This window comes from Neoarius graeffei, chromosome 23 (assembly GCF_027579695.1).
Source record: "Neoarius graeffei isolate fNeoGra1 chromosome 23, fNeoGra1.pri, whole genome shotgun sequence".
NCBI lineage: Eukaryota > Metazoa > Chordata > Actinopteri > Siluriformes > Ariidae > Neoarius > Neoarius graeffei.
Window position 1 is genome coordinate 37,180,449 of NC_083591.1, and position 19,674 is coordinate 37,200,122.

Sequence of the window (19,674 nt, forward strand, 5' to 3'; positions counted from 1 at the left end):
AAAATTTCACCAGCAATGTCTCTTGGCATGGAAACTATGCTACACCCATAACTTCTCTCCTCATAAAGCACTTATTTGGAACAATGCTGATATCACAATTAAAAACAAATCCATATTTTTCTCTAGATGGTATGATAATGGTATCTGTAATGTCATCTCTTTGTTTGATAGATCTGGTGTTTTATTGACCTATGAACAATTTCTGTCACGTTACAATCTCCCAGTATTATTTAAAGAATTTAACTCCATCATTAAAGCTATCCCTAAGGGTTTAATCCAATTGATAAAAAATCATTTAGCTTTTGGTGAAGATAATATAATTCAACATAAATTAATGTTAAATGGGATTGATATAATGGACATAAAGTGTAGTAATAAACATATTCGTCAGGTCCTGCAGGTTAAAAAGAGAATTACTCCAAGGGGGAAATTCTTCTGGGAATCTCTGTTTCACGACATTATCTGGAGAAAAGCTTGGCTTTTGCCTAATAAATACTGTATAACAAATAAAACAAAGGAAATTCATTTCAGAATTTTACATAAGATATATCCTGTGAATACCATTACAGCTAAATATACAGACGTCAGTGCAACTTGTTCATTTTGTGATGATGAGGATGAGACATTAGAACACCTGTTTTTTACTTGTAAAATGACCAAACTCTTTATCAATAATTTAAACAGTTACCTATTTGGCTCCTCTTATTCCCTTACTATGAAGGACTTTCTGTTTTATTATGACAACCCTGATGATAGATCTTTAGAATACGTAGTAAACTTTTTCATTTTACAGTCCAAGTTTTTTATCCACAAACGCAAATGGCAAAAGGTACAGCCCTCCTTCTGTGCCTTCAAGCTAGAAATGGACTCGCTCTTTAATTCTCTTCATGTCGTTAGAAATAATCAAAAAATGACAGACTTTTGTGCCTTCTACATTTAGTATTAAAAAATTGATTGTCATCCTCTCTCTAATATATGACTGTTGTTTCTTTTCCCCTTTGTACATTGTATATTGTTATAATATATTGGGTATGTTTTTTTTTCTCATTTATCCTTTTATGTCGTGTCAGTTTGTCACGTCTAGATATTTGTATTATTATGTTGTGTACGGTTACTTATGTATTCTGTTTTTTGCATCAATAAAAAAAAAATAGATGCACATTGTCAAAATGGTGGTTCAAAATTAAAATTCTTTTGTTTAAAAAAAAAATGGCTGTTCTCTTCTGGTTGTAGAGTTCTTCTGATTCCAACCGTCTCCTCGTTAAGCGCGCATGCTCTGAATTTAAAAAGTACTAAGTTTTACTTAGTTTTTCTGTGTTTGTATGTAACGACCATACAGGCCCGGCGCCAGGAACAGTTTACTAAGGGGGCAATTAGAAATCGCAAGGGGGCAAATATTTTTCATATAGTGTGTAGTAGTGATGGCGGTCTGACAACGTGTTTCAAACAATTAACTGCGCCAACCACAAAACCATGGCCACGAAGGTTGCTTTAGTCCGGGAAAATCATGCAGTGGTGTAGTCTACTTTTTTGCAGTGGGTATACTCAGTGCTTGCCATGCAAACCCCCCCCCGGGAAAAAAAATAATACTCACACACACACATTTTATTTATATTCATTTATTCATTTAATTTTATTTATTTATATTTATATATATATATATATATATATATATATATATATATATATATATATATATATATATATATATATATATACACACACACACACACACACACACGTGTGTGTTGTGGCTATACTGTTATACTTGTACTCATCCATCTTGTAACTGTCCGATAACCTGAAAGCAACACCTCATGAGCACCATCACTGCGTAATGCATAGTAATATGCATCTTGAAACTGGTTTTGTGTACAGATCTACTGTATGCAAAACAAATGTGGTTTAAATGTACAAAATTTATAAAATTTTGATTCACCATTCAACTTAAGATAAGTGGGCTTTTCCATCATTGTTTTTTTTATTTTTCATGTATCAAGAAAATTTGACATATTGACATGTAAATTAAACACACATCACACAATAATATATTTTAACATATTAAATGCATTTCTTATTTCTTATCTATTCAGCACATCAGCTTAAATGAACAAGAAAACATCCTAGATGTGCTAAAACAAATGTTTGCTTCAAAGAAGAAAAAATTAATTTAATTAACAAATACGCAATGCCCTTCAGTGTGTTAGTCCACAAGCCCTGCAAAAAAGGTCTACAGGACTTTCCAGGTGTTTTTATATTCTGGCATTTGAGGTCTGCATCGCCTCCTTGGCTGTGTTGCAGAGTGATTGCTGAGGACACTTCTGAAAACACTGAAATAGTGTCGTTTGTTTTCGTTTCATGATTTCGCAAGCTTGACTGAATGCTAGATAATGCCGCGTGGTCTGTCATGACTGAATAAGCACTGTTGCTTAGCAACTAGACCCCTTCGCATGTTTGTAAACAAACCGACCGTTGCTAGGATGCGCGCGCAGCCTGGACTCAGAAACAATGGCGCTGCCCATAGACCGGCATTATGAGCTGTCAGATTATGCAAAACAATTGTCGTTACAAGATCGAGAATGCTACATAAATAAGTTAACTCTAACAAGTGGACATCGCCTACCGGATCCGTATTTAATTAAAGAGTGGACGGATGATGTTAGTAAGTTCCCTGGTATACAATGGCCAGATATATACTCGAACCTTATTGACAAGACTTCAGTGTACACCCACGAAAAACTTCGTGCCTACATCATCCAACATATCCACAATGACAGTGTAAAGAGTGCAGCTAAGAGAAATCAGAGCTGTGTAAAAAGCGAGAGGCAGAGAGCAGAAATGAAACTGAACGGGGCGGGAGCTAGGTTAGAGCAGTCAACGTAAGTTGGCATTTAGAGTGAGGGCACACAATTTTACCTTTCCATACTTGCTTTAAAATTGTGATTTTCGGCACACACAAATAATGATGGCACAAAATCTGGACTGCTTGAGTCAAGCGAGACCTCTCCTACAAACACAATTGCACGCAAAGCTAAGTTAACATGCTAACAATATTCATTACATTGTGTAACTATGACCAGCTAATCAGACAAACGTTACCAAAGTATTTTGCTACATCAATAAACGAAGACTAGAAAGAATAAAAAAGAAAGATTTAATAAATAGCCTGATCTTACCTGTGATGAAGTGGGCGCTGCAAACCCGCGCATTTTTGATGGTGCTTTCATCCCAGTCTACACGTTTGATGGCTTGTAGCCATAGACGTCGGCGATTTTTTTTGGAATGGGTGAGATCCTGCTGGAATTCTGAACATTTTAACCCCATCACTGCTACGATTCTGACACCCGACAACACAACAACTAGGCATTTCTTCCAAATATTTCTTCTCGTCTCTACCGTCGCTGAGGTTGCGCGCGCAATTTACTCTTACTTATTAATGACGTTTACTGCGAAGGGGTCTACAGACGGCTGGCTTGACTGACATAGCAACAGTTGCTATGGGGAGCGGAGCTCCCGGAAGGGTCAATTCTGTGCTCTTGGATCAACTCGCAACGGCTTGAGTGCTGAGTCGGGCTCTGTCAGCGTCTAATCAATGAAGCCCATAGGATTTGAATTGAATCGGCGCTTGTAGCGCTAAAGCGCGTTTGGTGGACACAGGCATTTAGGAATGGAACTGTGGAACATTCATCTGACAATGTTGACGTTGGTTTGGCCAGTTCAAATAACTAATATATTTTTCGGTAGGCGCATGCGCAAATCACTGAGCTCTTCAGTGAGTATACGGAAATCGTTGAGCTTTTCCAGTGGGCATACGGCGTATACCTGCGTATCACATAGACTACACCACTGAAATCATGTGATACATTACCAGGGCAGTTGCGCTTTAACAACCCCCGTGCCCACCTGTTAACCCTCCCCTCCGATTTTCTCACAGTCACGCGGTACAACGATGCCAAACATAAAACAACACACACAAACCTACAGGCAAGTCCTTTACATTTAAAATACACACAAATAGCTCCGCGGCATGAAAACAAAACGTCAATGCAAGTAAGGTACTTGCCTCGGCGGCCAAAATCTCATCTCATCTCATTATCTCTAGCCGCTTTATCCTGTTCTGCAGGATCGCAGGCAAGCTGGAGCCTATCCCAGCTGACTACGGGCGAAAGGCGGGGTACACCCTGGACAAGTCGCCAGGTCATCACAGGGCTGACTCATAGACACAGACAACCATTCACACTCACATTCACACCTACGGTCAATTTAGAGTCACCAGTTAACCTAACCTGCATGTCTTTGGACTGTGGGGGAAACCGAAGCGCGGCCAAAATCATAATTTTAAAAAAAAATCAACAGACCCCGCGGCTGCACCAGTAATAGCCTTCCTGACTCGCACCGAGTCAACGCTAACCACTTAATCCGCGATCCCAGTTTAGGCGTGTAGGGGACAAAACACTCTGAAGTGATGAATTTTAACCCCCGCTGCATGGGGGGTGACGTCAACGACACATATTCTTACGCTATTTGCGCACAAAGCGGACCATATATGAACACATGCACCAACATAAACGGAGATAAACTTAGCCTACAAAGAAAGAAAATGGATTCACAATATTGTGATTGAATTCGTTTAATTCGGAGGGGGAAAGACTACTCCCGTAAACTTGACTGCATCTCATCTCATCTCATTATCTGTAGCCGCTTTATCCTGTTCTACAGGGTCGCAGGCAAGCTGGAGCCTATCCCAGCGACGGGCGAAAGGCGGGGTACACCCTGGACAAGTCGCCAGGTCATCACAGGGAACTTGACTGCATATTACAGGATATTGCAGAGACAGTGCACTTGTAAGTGTGCATGTAAACCCCCCGCCCGCACGACCCCGCCCCCTGTCCTTATCACAGGTCTGTGTGTGCGCGGCTGTGTCAGCATTTCACACATACACCCACAATAACTAGTCCCCAGTAGTTAGGATTGATACATATCTCTAAAACAGGGTTAATATTAAATTCAGGCTTTTTGAAATAATCCTACCTTAATACAGTTGAATTCTACGATTGCAACGTAAGAATCATAACAACCAATCAGATTTGTTCTACCGTGCCAGTTTTAGTAGTGATTTATGTGAAATGTATTTTTGTGCAATGCGCAACCACTTAATATTTCGTATTTGAAAATGCAAATTATTAATACGTCTATAATATACATTATATTTTCATAAGAAAACAATTAAGTGATCTGAGTCTCCGTTGAGGGGGCGGGGCTGTAGCCACGAGGGGGCGACGCCCCCTTTCGCCCCCCCGTGGCGCCGGGCCTGCGACCATATAACCCTTAGTATTTATATAGTAGAACTTACTCATGAAACACAATATTTTGATGACACAAGTAAAATGTCTATATGTTGTTTATTATTATTAAGTAAACGGCAGTTTTCACAGAATTATGATATTTCTGTGTAGAAATTACCACACCTGAGTTTATATATTTTACTACCCCCAAAAGTCTTTTTTTTTCAGTGTAGAAATAGAAGACAATTGAAAAATAAGCAAATGTCTTGTCTGATCATTACATAATCAGTAAAAGTCCAAGGTTCATGTCTTCACAAATTAAAATTCACCTTGATAAAGTTGACATTAAATGAAGTGCTAACAGAAATAAATGCATCTTTCTCATCTTCTCCCTTCAGCAACATCCACCCCCCCACCCCCACAAGTGAATTTTATCCTTGATTGGTCTGACTGCTGTTTAGCTGGAAAAAGTCAGAACATATGTCTCCCATATCACTGTAATAAATACTTCTAAAATATGGTATTTTAACACTAAATGTATTACTAAGAAAATGTTGTTCAGTATTACCAAATGTCTCACTTCCTTAAAACTAGCAGGAAGGTACTGGTGGCAGCGATGCAGCTCGTCTTGTTCTTTCTCTTCATCCCAATCACAGGTAAACTAATCTTCTAAAGTCTTTCTAACTGAAGAGTAATGTAAAATGTTTGATTTACTATAACCTACAGTGAGCTTTAGACAGCAGACAGTGCTCAAAATTAATAATAAGATCCACTGTGTGATACAAAGAATCAACGTCAGCTTGTGCTTAAAGTCATCTGGGTAACTACTGGATTATTTCAGGCCAGTGATGATAGTCACTGGCAACAAATTACTGAAAAAAGGTTTTGTTGCTGTGATCCAATATTCTCCATCAAATTACACCGTTACCACACAAATTTGTACCATTACACACACCATACAAGGCACAAACCCTGCTCCTTTCAGACAGAGTGGTAACGTTAAAGGAATTTGAAAAGGCAGATCTTTTGAGATGTTCTTGAATCAGTTGATGGGTGATGACAGTATATAAATGGTTTTCTGTGTCTAAATCTGATTTCTGAGAGTTAGCTTGTCATTTCAAATTAGCATTAAGGGTACTGACTTACAATTTGAAAGAGGCGTTCATTTCAGGAGGCCAGATATTCACTAAATATATATTTATACATTCGAGATTTTCTAAGCTTTTATTTAAATTTGTGAAAAAGCATGATGGTGCAGGGGTGTAATTTACTTTCAAAAGAAACTTTTCAGTTTACTCTGGTTCTTTCCATAGCGGTTACAAAAAAAAAATTAGTCTCACAATTCGTGTTGGTTTGTGGGCGTCTCATTTTTATTTTTTCAGTTCAGTGCAGTGGGGCCACTATTCTCTGTATAGTTTGATTATAGGTTAGGATAGATCTAGTACTAAAGAGGAATGAACATATTAAAGATGTATGACTTATAGCTGAAATTTACACTATAATAACTCAAAATTGATTTACTACCTTGAAATAATAATATAATTACTCAAAATAAAAATATAATATCTTGAAATGAGCTGAAAGACGAAATAAGATAAGGCTCAAGAATAAAATAAAATAATATTTTAAAATTGTGAGATATCATGATAAAATGGGCGGCACGGTGGTGTAGTGGTTAGCGCTGTCGCCTCACAGCAAGAAGGTCCGGGTTCGAGCCCCGTGGCCGGCGAGGGCCTTTCTGTGTGGAGTTTGCATGTTGTCCATGTGGGTTTCCTCCGGGTGCTCCGGTTTCCCCCACAGTCCAAAGACATGCAGGTTAGGTTAACTGGTGACTCTAAATTGACCGTAGGTGTGAATGTGAACAGTTGTCTGTGTCTATGTGTCGGCCCTGTGATGACCTGGCGACTTGTCCAGGGTGTATGTTTATTATTTTCTATTTACTGTTTGATAGTTTCAAACACATTAATGAGGCAAAAAAAATCCACTACACTTGTTAATTGAGGCCCTGTGATGACCTGGCGACTTGTCCAGGGTGTATCCCGCCTTTCGCCCATAGTCAGCTGGGATAGGCTCCAGCTTGCCTCTGACCCTGTAGAACAGGATAAAGCGGCTAGAGACAATGAGATGAGATGAGATCATGATAAAATGACATACAGTACTATCTTACAATGCTGAGCTATTAAGTGAAAATAACAAACAGCCATATTTTTAAAAACAAGCACATCTTCTTTAAAAATCAAGATAGTAATTCATTTATCGATTCATTCAGTTTCAGTAACCACATGATCCTGAATTTGGAACCTCACCCAGGAACAATGGGTGCAAGAAAAAAACTGTGAATGGGGCATCTGTTGTACCACAGTGTCATTCTAAAAATTGTCTATTGTAGAGTTGAATGCATACTGTATACATCTTTACTTGTAACTGGTAAATGCTCAACCACGCACAATGATAACTAACCATAACTAACTATAACTGATACTCATTATGAACCTGACATCTTCAAATTAACTGCATAATTTAAAAGACAAAATCAATAAATATGAATTAAATATGGTTAAACAAGGCGGCACAGTGGTGTAGTGGTTAGCACTGTCACCTCACACCAAGAAGGTCCTGGGTTCGAGCCCAGCGGCCGGCGAAGGCCTTTCTGTGCGGAGTTTGCATGTTCTCCCCACATCCACATGGGTTTCCTCTGGGTGCTCCGGTTTCCCCCACAGTCCAAAGGCATGCAGGTTAGGCTAATTGGTGGCTCTAAATTGACCGTAGGTGTGAATGTGAGTGTGAATGGTTGTTTGTGTCTGTGTTAGCCCTGCGATGACCTGGCAACTTGTCCAGGGCATACCCCGCCTCTCGCCCATAGTTAGCTGGGATAGGCTCTAGCTTGCCTGCGACACTGTAGGACAGGATAAGCGGCTACAGATAATGGATGGATGGAATATGGTTAAACAATTATGAATAATCAATCATTCTTATAGACGTGTTATCAAAAGGATATATGCTCACCATCCATTTTGTCAGGAACACCTGTACACCTGCACATTCATGCAGTTATTGAATCATGTGGCAGCAGCTCAGGAGATAAAATCATGCAGATACAGTTCAAAAGCTTCAGTTAATGTTCACATCAAACATCAGAATGGGGAAAAGTCTGATCTTTGTGACTTTAACTGTGACATGGTTGTTGGTACCAGAAGGGCTGGTTTGAGTATTTCATAAACTGCTGATCTCCTGAGAATTTCACACAGAACAGTTATTACACAGCATGGTGTGTAAATCAAATCCATTTGGAAATGAATATTTAAATTAATAGAATTATCAATCAATAAATGAATGAATAGATAAATAAAATCAATATAGTACAATGAAAATCATGAAATATAAAGAGAAAGATAGATAGATAAACTCAAAACTCAAAAACGACAGCAAGTGGCTGCTTTTCCTGTCCTGTAGCTATGTCTCTGCTTGTTGATTGGTTGAGCATATACAGTATGTGCTGTGATTGGTTGGAATAACCTGGGTGTTAGCAAAAAGTTGTTTCACTATCTGAAAACACACACACACACACACACACACACACACACACACACACACATTTGAGAACTGAACTGCCCACGGCGATGTGAGAACTGTTTCAGAAATCCAGAAATAAGTCCAGGCTGTTCCATGAATGCCATGTGATGCACAAATAATTGCAGCCAATTCCACAAATAAATGACAACATGTGTATGCTTTTGCCTTTCAAAAATATTTCTGAACTAAATCTTTGTTTATTAATTGGAAAATATTCACACATCTACTTTTATTAATGTGTGGATCAGATTTTAAGTATTTGTGAATCACTTACTGTTACTTCGTGGATCTTGTTTTATTTTTGAGAAATTATTGATGTGCAAATTCTACAACAAAAATACCACTGTAGTCCATCTGCCCTGAAACCAAAGGAGACCTGTGTTGCTACTATACTGTACGAGTAAATCGGTTGAATTGTCACATTGTGTGGGTCAGTTGGAACAGCACTCAAAAACTTACTTGTACACCAGGAAAAAAGTCACACATTCATTAGTCTGTGGTATAAATTATGACATGAGTCGTTACAATAGATCTTTAGATGTCTATTACACACGTGGAGAAGTGCACATGCAGTATAAAAATCACTAAATGCTGGTTTAATAAACAACTGAAAGGCAAGAAAGTCTGTTGTATAACAGCTGCTGTAGTCTGCAAATGTGGTAGAATTTTGATAGAAAAAACATGCACTCGTTAATTTCCACACTTAAGATGTAATAAAGATGCACTGTAACCTCCCTGATTATTTATAAATACATTATACTTTTTTATTCATTTTCATCTTTTTCTTTTTTTGTTATATCATTCTAGCCATTATAACCATTGTTTCTAAGGTACTAAGGTTTAACCATAAATCTAGGATTGAAAGAAAAAAAGGTAATCCGTTTCCTGCACCCCTGCTTTCTCACACTCTTACAAAGAGTTGGTGTCTTTACATTTTGGTCCAACTACTTAGTGTACAGTATACAGTTAGGGATACGACCCTGTAGTTCTACTGAATGCAGCCAAAGAAAATTAAGTTCCTTTATAATTTCATCAGAAGTATCTTTATGTTGTCAATGCTGAGACATGTCATGTTAAAATAATGTACAACTGAATGGATTTGACAATGAATGGCTTGTTCTTCCTTGGATTTTGTATTTATTTTGTTTATTTATAAACAAATTGTGACATAAAAGACACAACATAATGCAAGTCACTAAAGCATAAATAAATTGTTTATTTTTGCTTTTTCCCTACAGTGTCTGATGGGATTTTTAAACTGGTTAACAGTTCTGTTCAACTGGATGTACAGACAAAAGATTATGAGTTTGACGACTTCACATGGTCATTTAACAAAAGTAAAAACGTTGTGAAATACTATAAAAATTATCCAAGTAAAGTATACCAAGATTATAAAAACAGAGTGGAGTTGAATGAGAAAACCCAAAGTCTGACACTGAAGAACTTGCAGAAGACTGATAGTGGACTCTATGAAGCAAAGGCATCTGGTGAACAAAACCAAATTGTGGCCAAGTACCAATTAACTGTGTTGGGTAAGTCTTATTAAAATTGCAGTACTGATACAGTAATCTTATCAGTCTGAGATAAGAAGCCTTTTTTTCCTCAGCTCTGCATTTTGTTCTGTAATGTTTTCTAATTTAATTAAGTGATGTCTCTATTGCGACCCTGTAGAAGGATAAAGCGGCTAGAGATAATGAGATGAGATGAGATGTCTCTATTGTAATCATGTTTGAGGTTAGTTAATTTTGTCTGGACCAAGATAAATCCAATGACATATATAGAAACTGACAACTGTGTTCATTATCTAGCAATACATTAATGCAGGGGCGGCACGGTGGTGTAGTGGTTAGCACTGTCGCCTCACAGCAAGAAGGTCCTGGGTTCGAGCCCCGGGGCCGGCGAGGGCCCTTCTGTGTGGAGTTTGCATGTTCTCCCCGTGTCCGCGTGGGTTTCCTCTGGGTGCTCCGGTTTCCCCCACAGTCCAAAGACATGCAGATTAGGTTAACTGGTGACTCTAAATTGACCATAGATGTGAATGTGGGTGTGAATGGTTGTCTGTGTCTATGTGTCAGCCCTGTGATGACCTGGCGACTTGTCCAGGGTGTACCCCGCCTTTCGCCCGTAGTCAGCTGGGATAGGCTCCAGCTTGCCTGCAACCCTGTAGAACAGGATAAAGCGGCTAGAGATAATGAGATGAGATGAGACATTAATGCAGGTGTGTGTGTGTGTGTGTGTCCTAGATCCAGTGGAGATACCAGTCCTGAATGTTTCTCCCCAGCAAAGCAATGGCATCTGTAATGTGACTCTCAGCTGTGAAGCTCAGAAACTCTCAGTCACCGCTCACTGCTACAATGATAGTTGTGATATGAAGAAAAACGAAACGACTGTAGAAGGGCTCCATTCCCTCTCACTGTATGTCAGTAAAAGCATCATTATTTGTAATCATAGCAACCCAGTCAGCTGGAAAAATACAACCATAAAGATGGAAGAAGTGAAAAAACATTGCCCTTCTAAAGGTGTGAGCATGCACACATACACACATCACATTACATTTATTCACACATGCACATATGGCCCTTTCTTATAGCATGCTATTCTTATTGGATGGTATTATCTGTAAATTATGTACAGTATGTACATTTTAATCTCATTAACAATCTTTCCCTAGGAGATACAAAGTCAAATATGACTGTCATCATTGTCTCACTATTGTTCGCCATCATCATCATCATCATCATCATCATCATCATCATCATTTATATCTTCATCTGGCGCAAGAAACTTAGGACGCCAGGTAATTATCTTTTTTTTATAATTATTAGAATTAATATGGATGAAAAGTGGGTAACAGGTTTTTTTCAATCACTTTATTATCCACTAATGGTCAGTTACATTGTCGCATTCATGTCACAGTGAAAGTACCATTAGTGGTATCAAGTAGTATTATATAGATTTTTATTATTGATTTTTAGATTAATGACAGAAACTGTTGATACATTTTCTACAAAAACACAGCTCAGTAGTGCTGGCAGTAACAAAAATAACATGTAATTTATAACATAAATAACATGTAACAAATAAAAAATAACATACTGTAACAGTCAGAGATGAAGAGAGGACTTGAAGGGTTTTTTAATAACAAATTTTTAATAATAAGCAAAGTTGCATTTGTGTGTGGGTGGGTGGGGGGGGGGGGGCTGATGCTGAAATTACTGTTTATGTAAGAAATAAAACAGGGTTTAGGTACATGTGATGCTCTTACCACTCTGTATTTGATCATTTTCCTACAACTGCACATCTCAAAGTGTATTATTCCACTTATGACAATGTAATTTGCCAATAATTATGATATTTTACACATTAAATAAATTCCTAATAATGCATTCACCAAATCTATTGTGTGACGATAAACAAAACCCTTTCATGTGCAGCGTGTTATGTATCCAAATTGTGGAAAGTAGTTCCCTTCTAGTAGTACTACCTAAAGGTAAGTTGAGACTTTGTATATCAATATAGCTCTGTTCCCACAATTGCTTCATGCTTTTTCCAGTAATTAATTAATTAACTTCTCCTGGAAGCATTTAATTAATAACACTTTCATAAATTACTGTGTGACAGTCATGAAACTGATAAACCAAGCTGTCCACACAGGAACAGTGCCAGAGATTTCCTTTTGCTGATGCCCTGGGGTTGCTTGACTTTTCAGTGAGGCTGCTCTGAAATTTAGGGTTTCTCATTAATGTGCCAGTCAACACAGTTTAATCACCTCCACAAAGGAGATTATGCTTTTGGTTTGTTTGTGTTACATTAAGCAGGATTATGCAAAAACTACTGGCCTGAGATTCATGAAATTTGGTGGAAAGGTGTAGTATGGGCTGAAGAAAGAACCCATTAAATTTTGAGACAGATCTGACACACAGGACAGTTCTTAAAATTTAGTTTCATTTTGCTAATGTTGCAGTATTTGGTCTTTGTGAAGGTCTTTGCTCTCAGAGTGCCTTTCTAAGTTCTATTGAATCACCTTTGACACACGTACACACATGCAATACCCACACTGCAACAGTTACAAGGCTATTCTGTGTTACACAAGGTGACATACAGTATTCAGCTCACAGGATATACAGTAGATGTAAGTTTCACAAGCCAGACTATGTAAACACACTCTGAATATAAAATTTCACAAAAGTTATGCCATAGCCAGAGCTTTCACACAAGCAGCAAGCAACAGACACAGGTTTGTGCACATTTTAGCCTCAGATTCTGCAGTCACAAATCCATGCTGCCAGTTACCAACACCTCAACTAATGAGTCAACAGTATTCCACTCCATAGACTGAATATTATATGAATGAGCATTACATAGAGATATCTACAGGGTTCCCACGGGTCATGGAATTTCTGGAATATCATGGAATTTTTTAAAAGATCTATTCCAGACTTGGAAAGTCAGGGGATTTGATCATATTTTGGGCCATGTCATGGAATATCAGGGAATTTTGTTTGTAGCATGTTGATATTTTAGTTACCATTTTGGCAAAATGGCCATATTTTCCACTAGGGTTAAACAGTGGAAACTAATTTTTGTACTAAAAACATAGATGAATTACTACATAAAGCTCACAAATTGATGGGTTTAAAATACTGTGGCTGGTTTTTGTCTGCTCAGCATTAAGGAACCTGTTTTTCTGTTCATTATGTAGGTCATGGAAATTCAACTTTTTAGTCAGTCAAAGTCAGGGAAAAGTCAGGGAACTTGACATTTGACTTAGAGTGGGAACCCTATGACTATAAGGAGTTGGAATTTCTGCCTCAACCACCAAATGCATCAAATTTATCACTGGCAACAAGAAAAAAAAATCATGTACTTCCCATTTGATATCGTCATAACAAAACAATGTTTCTGTTACTTGAGTTTCCACGTGGATGTTTCTGAAGTAAAAAATGATCCATTATGATGTCGCTAATGTTCAGTTACAAAAAATATTGTGCTTTGGCCAACAGGATGTATAAGTATGGTGAAAAGTTCAATGCATTCTGCACCCATTTGGTGAATGAGTTCCCCTGTGTTGAATTTATGTTTTTCAGTCTACAAATTATCAGTTTGTTTTATTAATTAATTTATTTTTCAAATTATAAATTAGAGTATTCATGCATTAAACATTAAAAATAAAGAAAATACAGGAATTTCTTGGGGGTGCTGTGGGGGTGCTATTGCTATCCTAGAGGTACAGTAGCTACAGCATCCCCAAGGCCCTCCCTGGCACTGCCCATGCATACACACTTAAAAAAAAATATTATTATTATTTTTCCTTTTTTGTAATTTTTCATCTATGTAGGAATTTCATGAATCTTCATTAAATGGAGACAAAGATAATGTAATTAATCATATACATCAATTGATATCACAAACTATGATGAACATTTTATCATAGAAGATTTTAGAAAATAATGTTATTTCAGATTTTTAATGGAAATTACATTCAAACATTTTTTGTATATATAATTTTTTCTTGTCAGATCCATTTTGTCCATATTCCCAATCAAAAGGAAAGATTTACCCAGTATTGCTTTAAATGAAATAAGGATGAACAAAACAGTGTTCAGCAACATGTAATAAATATGGTCAGTTCATGTTGTCTCCATAAACAAATTAAAAATAATATCTAACTAAACTTGTAACATAAAGTGTCAACCCTCTTAGATCTGTAGCTTCAGGAAGCTGGCATGTCACCTGACAACCTTTTATATGTCCTTTATTAAAAGTACACAAATGCTTTTTTCCAAAGTGTAAGTGAAATGTCTTATTCATGGTATAAATCTAATATGCATTGAAATAGATTGTTTAAACACTGATGTGTGTGTTCATGAGGGATCAGTCAGTGACTGTGGTATCATCTGATGTTGGATGATAAAGTGATAAAATTGTGTCTGATATTTCATCTTGAATTTTGTTTGAAATTATAAACCATTTCATTTCTATACCTCCTAGATTCTGGCAACACAGTCTATGAAGAAGTTAAGGTGACCTTTTGATCATAGCAATCATTTTTTGCACATTATTTACATATTATTGGAGAAGAGAGCATAGTATGTGGTATATTTAACAGTTTGGTTAAACCATGTGTGCAGGCGGATAAAAAGCCAGTCGAGATGTCCGAGAACCCTGAACATCCTAGTACTGTTTACTGTATTGTCACACAGCCAACCCAGACTTGAAATAATGATGAGAGATATATAATCCATTCTCATCTCCTGGTACTAGCTGTCCCTCTCATTGTGTTTCTTTTGTGTTTCACTTCCTTGTTTGTTCTTCTTACAGCTATGTTGTACTTCTCTCTAGTCAGTTGCTCCAAACTTGCAGTGGTTGTATTATGTTTAGGTTGGATTCTGCCCTTTGATGAAAGTAAGTGCTAAATCAGGCAGTGTAAATACAGTAAATGAAATAGACATGTTCATTTTTACTCTATTTGTTATTTAGTTCTGGTGTTTTCAGCACATCAATGCCAACTGCAAAGCTTGCGTATTTTTTCCCCCTTCATGGGTCTAACTGTTTTTCACTGGCTTCTACTGAGAGGAATTAACCTTCATCCTACCAAGTGGGGTCCATCTGGACCCCGCACCTATATGTTTGTTTGCCATTTTAAAAATATGTGACATACTGCCTCACCGTTTTATGAATTTGTCGGAATTTATGTCTTAATTAAAACACTAAAGCCCCGGAAGATCAGCTTTTTGCATTGTGAAGGTATAATTAATTTGTTACTGGGGTCCAACCGGACCCCAGAGTAAAGTTTATCTGTCTTTCATTTTATAATTGAATAGCACACTGAAAGTTAACTTCTTTTATTTCTTTTATGTTCCATAATGAAACTACCAAGGCATTCCTTCTTGGGGTCCGTGTGGACCCCACTGCTGCAATAAGCACAGGCTGCAAAACAAAAGCCCTCAATTATTTTACAATTACTTTTTTGTTTTAAATTCTGTAAGAAAAGACCTAAGTTGTAATCCAGAATGTTTTACAGCTGCATGAGCTGCAAAAATCATGTATATAATGCCAATTTTTTTTGTGGCACTATAATTTGCTACATGTATGCTAGTTATTGCAATATTATTGCAATGTTATTGCATTTATAATACATCATTGATATTCAGCCATAGTGGATTTTGTTCTTCAATAAAGTTATGTCTGTTTGCTGCATTGAATTGGTTCTTACTGCATTGATTTCAAGGTATTCCCTCCTGGGGTCCATACGGACCCCGCCTGGTAGTTTGTGTATGTAAAATTGGCTGGTAGGATGAAGGTTAAGTGTGTTCTTTATGCCTTGGGCCCTTTAGTGTATTGCTGTTATTAATACAAGATGTTCTGAACAAAACTTATCTGGTGATTTTGTCTTTATAAGCTTTAATTTTAAAGAAAAGTATTGGGGTCCAAACGGACCCCACATGGTAAGATTAAGGTGTAAAATAGCATGGTAGGATGAGGGTTAAAAGAATCCAGACAGGAAGTGCCTCTTCCATCTCCTGCTGATGCTTTCATTCAGGCTTTGAATGAGACCCAGTGCCAAGTACAACACACTGTCTGCCAGCTTGGTGCAGTATGGATCAGTAGCACTGCCACTCTAACAGAGACTGCCACTGTATGCGTGTCTGGTGTTTGTAAGATATCAAAGGCCTTGGTAGAAATTTCCCAGATCACTTATACTGAAGAACGCTGTGAGCAAGCAACATGAGATATTTATTCACTGACTGGTACAGATATTGCTATCACAAGAAAAAAATAACAATAAAGTGCAGTTGCTGTTGATAAACCTGAAGTAAGATCTCATTTTGGTCCAAAACTGGTTATGTTAAAAAATTAGAATTATGCAGGCAGTGTGGTGATGCAGTGGTTAGCACTGTTTCAACACAGCAAGCAGGTTCTAGGTTTGAACTCAGCAGTGAACCAGGATCTTTCTGCGTGGAGTTTACATGTTCTCCTTGTGCCTGTGTAGGATTCCTCTGGGTGCTCTGGTTTCCTTGAATGGTCCAAAGACTTGTGGATTAGGACAACTGGCTACTCTAAATTGCCCATAAGTGTGAATGTAAGGCCAAGTTTACATTAGACCGTATCTGTCTCATTTTATTCGCGGATGCACTGTCCGTTTACATTAAAACGCCTGGAAACGCCGGGAAACGGGAATCCGCCAGGGTCCACGTATTCAATCCAGATCGTGTCTGGTCCGGTGCTGTGTAAACATTGAGAATACGCAGATACGCTGTGCTGAGCTCTAGCTGGCGTCGTCATTGGACAACGTCACTGTGACATCCACCTTCCTGATTCGCTGGCGTTGGTCATGTGACGCGACTGCTGAAAAACGGCGCGGACTTCCGCCTTGTATCACCTTTCATTAAAGAGTATAAAAGTATGAAAATACTGCAAATACTGATGCAAATACTGCCCATTGTGTAGTTATGATTGTCTTTAGGCTTGCCATCCTTCCACTTGCAAGTGGTAAGTGATATGCGCTGGGATCACACACACAGCGGCTCAGTCCCGAATCACAGCTTGTGCACTTCACTCGCGTGCTCTGTGAGCTGCGCAGGGCCGAAGTGCGCACCCTCCAGAGGGCACTCGCTGTTCAGGGCGGAGTGATTTGGAGCGCAGGATGCCTGCGGAGCCGAGCGTATCCGTGTATTGGTGTTGCTGTGTGCACGCAAATCGTGTATTGGTGTTGCTGTGTGCACACTAATCGTTTTAAAAACGTTAATCTGATGATCCGCTGATACGGTCTAATGTAAACATGGGCTAAGTGTAAATGGCTGTCTGTCTCTCTGTGTTAGCTGAGCAAAAGATTGGCAACCTGTCCAGTGTGTATCCTACCTCTCACCCAGTGTCAGCTGGGATTGACTCACAATCTATAAATGGCATAAAAAAAATGAATGAATAAATTTAAATTGTTAATCAGTGGTAGATTTCTGTGATCTAAAATGCTGCCAGCTATAATTTATAGTGGTAAAAAAGCAGTCAAAAATAATCCAAGGGATAGTTTTAATTTGCTTGATTTTGCCCCAATACTTAGTCCCTATTAGAGAGTGGATGTGGGAAAAGTTGACAGTAAATAAAAGCGACGCCGCTGTAGCTTTTCTTAAAATCAGTAGATATGCATTAGTATGGACAATGTAAGACTAACTAAGGCTTTATAAGGGCTGTCTAACCTGCGTAGGTGGGATAATCTTCCCAGCTGCTTCGTGACATTAGACTCTGACTGGTTGGTCAGGGGTTCTGGAGCAAATGTTACTGTGGGAATCATCTTATCAGTGGTGGGGTGAACACTTTGGGTCCCAGCCACGGACTGGCCACACACTTTATCCACCTGGGGAAAAGAAACAGAGAGAAGGATATTAAATTTAGGTGGACACTGCAATATTACAGTACTTAACAGGATATATGTTTGGCAGCCTGGGAAAACCTAGGAACTTTTTGGTTATTGCAAAAGTAAAAAGAGAGAAAATTATCTTTAAAGATTCAGAGCACTGAAAGATAATATTGCAATTTCACTGAAAGACACCAAATTACTGCCCATACAAATGATCTGAAAGTGGATCCATCCATCCATCCATCCATCCATCCATCCATCCATCCATCCATCCATTTAATGTTACAACCGGGAATGGAATGGACTTTAGTTGGTAATTCTCAAGATGAAGTTACCATGATCATGCGTGACTATGAGGAATTGTGTTGGGTTGCCACAAGACATATTGGTTTCTGCCAAGGCCAAAAGGTAATATTTTCATTTCATCAAACTTTTTCACATGTTGACTGAGTCTCCAGAATGTCTTTTGTTAAACTCCAAATTAAATTTCATATTATTTACCACTCATAATAATTTCAGATTATTTACCACTCTTCTGTCTTTGTGGAGTGTCTAGGCTATGGTTGTCCTGTGAACAGCTTCTTCCATCTGAGGTTCCATTTTGAGTTAGCCTTGGCCTCTCGGATGCTTCTCTGCCTGATGCCTTCCTTGTCTGGGCAGTGAGTTTCAGTTGACAGTCTTGTGACCAGTGGAGTCACAGTTGTGCTATACTCTTTCTTGGAGTTAATTAGCTTAGCAGGAAGTTTGTGGGTTATTTTTAGAACTAAACTCTCACTGTTACTTATTCCAGAACTTTTGCCCTGGGTTTGTTTTGACAGCTCTTTTCTAATTCCTGTGGCCCCTTAGGAACAGTTGTATTTATATTGAGATTCCCTGACTTCTTCATTTCACATGAGGGGATTCCATTCAACTAATTAAGTAATGGCAACTGTACCATAACGAATTTATGAATTTCACATCAATGAGGCTGAATGGTGAACAGTAACTAAGGAGAGAAAAAGCCATATGGAGCTGTTAAAACATTGGTCCAGTTATCACCATAAAAGAGGACAGTAAGGTCTACTGCACTATTTACCTTCACTAGTTCCCATTTTGTGGTAACTCACAGGTCTGCTGAACTCACGGGTTTGCTGAACAAGGGGGAAGTTTATTTTGTTACTGACGAACACAGTGCAGTCTCTATCACATCATCTCTAATAGTCCCAGCGCTTGTTTTTTCTCTTCTTCTTGAGTCACATTCCCAACAGGTAACTCTTCTACTCATTGCCCCCCCCCAGTGGACATGTATATATTGCTCTCAGTTTACACAGTTATTACATCCCTCTCCCCTTAAGCATTTTTATACAACTCACAGGAACCCTATAACTATCTTTAACTCTGGTTAAGTGCCAACCAACACTATTAACTTTCACTTAGTTCAACTGAAAATCTTTAAGGTAACTGGGCAACTTGGTTTCCCTT

The 19,674-nt window shown here is 38.3% G+C and overlaps 1 protein-coding gene across 1 annotated transcript; it reads left to right on the forward strand.

Annotated features, from left to right (window-relative positions):
* The first annotated feature begins 5,856 nt into the window (after window positions 1–5,856).
* Window positions 5,857–14,890, forward strand: LOC132871285 (SLAM family member 9-like). The gene is made up of 5 exons (XM_060905404.1): window positions 5,857–5,941; window positions 10,097–10,390; window positions 11,099–11,377; window positions 11,512–11,652; window positions 14,847–14,890. The coding sequence occupies exons 1-5, from the start codon at window positions 5,857–5,859 to the stop codon at window positions 14,888–14,890; spliced, it is 843 nt and encodes a 280-aa protein (XP_060761387.1).
* Window positions 14,891–19,674: the final 4,784 nt, after the last annotated feature.